Raw genomic sequence first — 5,676 nt, 5'->3', positions numbered from 1 at the left:
TGCATATTAGAATCACCTGGAAAACTTTAAAAACTGCTGATATCTGGGTTCCATTTTCAGAAACTATGATGTAATTTGGATGGCAGCCTGGGCATTGGGTCTTGTATCTCCCCCAGGTGATTATAATGAGCAGCAGACTTGGTATATTTAAATATGATATTCTTATCACAACTCACTGCTGGATTGCCACCCAACTTCTTCAAACGTCTTATTTGCTGAATCAATGGTCTCCCTATCCCTCTCTTTTTTCTTAATATAGAATTTTCTATCAAAACTTGAATGTGCCTTATATTTAAAAAAGCAGGGGGGCTTCCTTGGTGGTGCAGTGGTTGAGAATCCGCCTGCCAATGCAGGGCACACGGGTTCGAGCCCTGGTCTGGGAAGATCCCACATGCCGCAGAGCAACTGGGCCCGTGAGCCACAACTACTGAGCCTGCGTGTCTGGAGCCTGTGCTCCGCAACGAGAGGCTGCGATAGTGAGAGGCCCGCACACCGCGATGAAGAGTGGCCCCTGCTCGCCGCAACTAGAGAAAGCCCTCGTACAGAAACGAAGACCCAAAACTGCCAAAAAAAAAGCAAGCAGGGACTTCCCTGGTGGCGCAGTGGTTAAGAATCCACCTGCCCATTCAGGGGACACGGGTTCCAGCCCTGGTCCGGGAAGATCCCACATGTCGCGGAGCACCTAAGCCCGTGTGCTACAACTACTGAGCCTGTGCTCTAGAGCCGTCGAGCCACAACTCCCGAAGCCCGGGCACCTAGATTCCCGTGCTCTGCAACAAGAGAAGCCACCGCAATGAGAAGCCCGCGCACCACAATAAAGAGTAGCCCCTGCTTATCGCAATTAGAGAAGGTCCGCGCACAGCAACGAAGACCCAACACAGCAAAAATAAATAAATAAAATAAGTTAAAAAAAGAAAAAAAGCAATTACTCTGATACGTTTATTCTGTAGTTTTTGTAAACACGTACTTTTTTATACATGTTAGAGACAAGGACAATAACTTTTAGCAGTGTTTATTTTTGTTAAAAGAAACTGATGGAATTGAAGGTCAAGTCACCTTCCGATTGCACAGGTTAAACAAGAAAGTATTACATATTTCATCTTTACAAAGCATCTTATTGATTTAAAAAGATCCATACTATTGATAAAGTTCATGATGAAACATATATGTAATAAGGAGACTAAAATATTTATTTTACATATCTACAGTATGTATTGTCCTATTTCTAGATCAACCACAAATTACACAAGGAAATATTTAGATACATGAAAAAGCTTCAGAACATAAAAAATTAACATTTTGAAAAAAATCACTTGTGAAAGCTCATTAAATAATAACATTGACAAATAAATAGTTAATCAGCTTTACTTATTAGCTGCTGCCATGCATTTCTGGGATTCCATTCCAAGCGAGGGTCAGCATGCAGGGTATAATTTCATACTATGAGACTGTAAAAAGCTACAGGGCTTATTTTTGAAGTGAAATGTAACAAAGTCTTTCACTCTTTCAAAGGGCGATCACTCTTTCAAAGGGCAATCCCTCTGGCTGCTAAACTGTTCCCATGAAGATTACCAAAAAAGCACCTTCCTGAAGTGTTAACCTGAAGATTCATGGCAAAAATTTTCTTTTAAAACTTTTCAATTCTGAAGAGGTTTTGTTGGGGGCTGGGGGAGATGGATTGGGAAATGAAGGGTAACTGAGAAGCCCTTTTCCTTTTTAAAAAGTAATGATTCAGTGACATGTATAGTATCACCAGTCTTTCAAGAACTAATACTACAGGATGTTTGGAATTAATACTACAGGATGTGTGGCATTTAAATGCAAATCCCACTCATGGATGTGCGTACATCTTGAAAAACTTGAAAAGAAAAAGCTATTTCCAAAGAAGCTCCTGATACTTAGGACGGCTTGCTGGGTTTGATCAAAGCAGAAAGCATATATTTTCAAGTAAGAAAAGAGCAGTGGCAGGCTTGAGTCTTCCGAGCAATCAAATCTGTAAAGCAGATGGTTACCAGTCAGTCCAGTTTGGAGAGCCTGAATTCTAACTCATGCTGTGCTTGCTGGATTTGCTGGCTCTTTTCCGCTCTCTGTGATGCTGGGCTGGCTTGGCAGGAGACACGCTCTCAAAATTATGACTGGACTCATTGTGCTGCCGCGTGTACCTCTTGCACTTGCAGGCGGTGACCACCGTGATTTTGTAGGTGCGTGTGCTGCCATCTTGGCACTGCAGCTGGATTCTCTGGGTACGCGTTTTGTCATTGACACACCTCCACTCCTGGGAGCTCCTTCTGCTCCAGTACTTTGTTCCATAGCCTCCTCCGATCCAGTTGGGGAGCACAGGCAGGGGCAAGCATTCGCCAGCGCACACCAGCTCCTTCAGGGGGCTGATGCTAGTGCACTGGCCGTCAGAGATGTATTTGGTGGAACGCAGTTCCCGGCAACCTACTTGAACTCGAGCTGCAGGAAACAGGAAAAAAATGTGCATCAGAGGCAAAAAAACAAACGGACAGTTTTTTTTAAAGTAATCTGCGATGACAAAAATAATGGCCAAATGGCCAAATAGGAAGCGAACACCTATTTTATTTTCACAATGCAAAACACTGCCTGGATGGTTGTAGAGAAAGCTTTCATGAAAATTATCAGCTTATATGGCTACAATTTATGGAATAAAATAAACTGGGCCTGATTTTTTTTTTCATGTATAACATTAGCTAATAGCTTACTGGAGTATATGAAAATCCCATTTTCTTAGTCTTACTCCCCAATAAGTATTAAGCAGGTCTTACATTTATGTGTAAATATTCATTCTTTAATGAGCTAAGAAGGAGTATACTTTAATGTTCTTTTACTCATGGGTCATATTAGTTAATGTCTGCAAGTGCTTTTAATTAGGTTTTTAAAAAAAATCTATTGAGAAAATGTGGAAAATATTTAAATATTGTGTACAATGCAATCCATAATATTTTGTTTCAGTTACGAAATTCAGCTGCAGAGAATCATATATACATATGTGTACATTTGACATTTTGCATATCAAACTTAATAACTGCATTTTAAGCATAAATTCCCAAGCTGTCTTTTAAAAACACAAATATTAAAATGTTTAAATGCAAAATGTCACTACAACTCAATATTTAAAGAATATAAAACCCCCTAAATCAGGAACGTATGGTTGCCATAACAACTTGGCTACATTTCCATGAATTTTATGGCAGAAAAATGCCTAACATGTCTGATTTACAACTGCAAAAGGAACTACGGTGTTCGTTTCCTGAATATTGGTCATGGCAAACTTTTTGTTTAGTCATTTGAATTTGATAAGCATGTTCTCTAATTGACAGTTTCTCATTACATGCCTTACATAATTAAAGCAAAAATTAATCTTGAAATATTTGAGTTTTCCTTTCCATTGCTTTGTTATCTAAACTTGAGGAGAATTGCCTGTAACAAGCTTGGGGAAAACAATCGAGCCTTGTTAACCAGAAAAATATGTATATTTCAAAGTACAGACTGCTGACATTTAAAAAATAAAAATTATCAGGGACATTGAAGTGGTCTTGCATAGAATATTGAAAGCTAGTATGGAGTAGATACTAAATTAGGAGTTTTACTTCAGCCCTGTACCCCAGTACTAGTAAGGTGAGAGATATAGGCTAAAGGGATGTGATAGTTGTGAAAAAATTTAAGGTATATGCACATACATCTGTGCGGGTACAGAGTGTGAGACTGAAATTAAAGTGTAAACTAGCTGGCTGGTCTGGGTACTCTGCCTGTCTGATTCTGATCCCAGTTCACCTTCCTGCAGCTGCCTTAGGAATGCACCTGGAAACAGCTGGAGATGATTTTGACCTGTCTAGCTTTTTGTTCCTGTTCATATAGAGATTTGGCATTTTTGCAGTGACAGCTCATTGACAATGAATACCTACCACATTGCTCGGTAATCTAATAATAATAAAGTAGTTCCTGTGTACCTAAAAGCAACCATCCTCATGAAAATTAAAACACCTTGGTTTTCTTAGAAAGACAGTAACAGTCACATTTGCTTTGACTTTTCAGAGATCGAAACTCCTTTTAGCACTTGAATGATGAGTGCTTGAGGATCCAGGACGAGCTAAAGATTTGTGTAAGATTTCTTGCGTACTGTTTCTCTGTATCTCTTTTAAAACCCTATTACTAGCATGTGAACTCTTCTAAAGGAAAGGAGTGAAGTAAAAGAAGAAATTTGAATCCCTCTAACTAATCGTCAATGAGTCTGTCAATTAAGCAAACAGAAAAGAAGAAAAGTATTTTCTATACAAAGTATTATTGTACTGTCATTATTTTATATCTCTAAAGTCATGAAAGTTTCCCCAGTCTCTCACAGAAATATACAGTTACCTAAATTTTGATCTGGTTAATGAGGAATTATTTTGGAGAATATGATTCTCCAGTGTTTTTAGTTTTATCCCTCTTTCTCAAAGATCATCATCCAAACTTCAACTTTTTCACTAGACATGTTTTAGAAATCAGTGTGAGCCATTTTTTTCCCCCCAAAGCTTCTTTTTTTCCCTTGTGATTTCCCATACATGCTTTGGTTAATTACCTTTATACACTTTACCAGAATTGCACATGTCCTGAAATAAACAGAAAACAACCTGAATTTAACTAGAACAACACTTTGTAAAAATTTTCATCTTGCATGATTTTAAAGAAGCAACAGTCTAATTCCTGGAAACATTTTCTTTTGGAATGTTTAGAAACTTAAGTCTGTGCCTACATTATCAAATCACTGTTTTAGTAATGTTAACTTTGTAGGGAAGAATGCCAATATACACGTGCAGCAGATTTTCCCAGATTGTTTAGCAAAACGTATATGGTTCAGGTTAGTTAGCAATGAAACAGTTCTACAGGAATGTGAGCTAATGCTACCAAATAAGAAAAAACCAAATCCATGGAAGTAAAACACACTTACTGTTCCGATCCAGTCCAGTGTCACTGAAATGCCTGCCTCCATTTCTGGCTTGATTCATCGTGCTGTTGTTGCTGGGCTGTGCTGGAACAGGTTTAACCACATGTGAATAAAGGATTTCTGTGGCATCATTTTTAAAAGCCAAACAGCTTTTCATTAGGATGCATGCAAGGGGAATGAGATAGAAATGAATGGCAGGAGGAAGCATGGTGAGTAGAGGATTTGCTTGGCTGGAGAGCTGGTTAATTCCTTTCCCTCTGCTTCTGCACTGTAACTGTGAAATTCCTCCTCAAGGTTCCCTTTATATATCCACTGAGGTTTGGCGTTCATTCAGGTGTAAAGTTGTGTAAAGCTTCAGAGTGAAAACACAGAGAAGGGGTGGGATCCCTACATGACCCTGCAAAAGAATTTTACCAATGGAAGAGAAGACTACAGAAAAGGAGGAGCTTGGTATACAAATTGCCTGAAATTTCAGAGTTGGACTTCATCAGTTGTCTGTGGGCTGAAGCAGCCAGGCACACTCTATAGTAACTACAGCCTCTCTCTCTCTCTCTCTCTCTCTCTCTGTGTGTGTGTGTGTGTCTGCCATTTCCTTTCCTAAATCTAGTTCACATTCGGGTTTAATTTAAATGAAAATATGCTGCTGTTCATTTGAAGAGATTTACATTCCCACAGTTGTTCTGTATTTGCGATAGGGAGAGGGTTCATCCCAGATAATAAGAGGAATT

At 39.1% G+C, this 5,676-nt stretch overlaps 1 protein-coding gene across 1 annotated transcript; it reads right to left on the bottom strand.

The window, feature by feature from the left end:
- Positions 1–2,041: 2,041 nt before the first annotated feature.
- SOSTDC1 (sclerostin domain containing 1) lies at positions 2,042–5,156 on the bottom strand. Its single transcript, XM_060108711.1, has 2 exons — positions 4,952–5,156; positions 2,042–2,457 (listed from the first exon to the last, which is right to left on the bottom strand). Exons 1-2 carry the CDS (start codon positions 5,154–5,156, stop codon positions 2,042–2,044), a joined length of 621 nt encoding a protein of 206 aa, XP_059964694.1.
- Between the last annotated feature and the right edge of the window lie 520 nt (positions 5,157–5,676).

Source organism: Mesoplodon densirostris, chromosome 9 (assembly GCF_025265405.1).
Source record: "Mesoplodon densirostris isolate mMesDen1 chromosome 9, mMesDen1 primary haplotype, whole genome shotgun sequence".
Lineage (NCBI taxonomy): Eukaryota > Metazoa > Chordata > Mammalia > Artiodactyla > Ziphiidae > Mesoplodon > Mesoplodon densirostris.
This window is presented reverse-complemented; position numbering and strand designations above follow the sequence as displayed.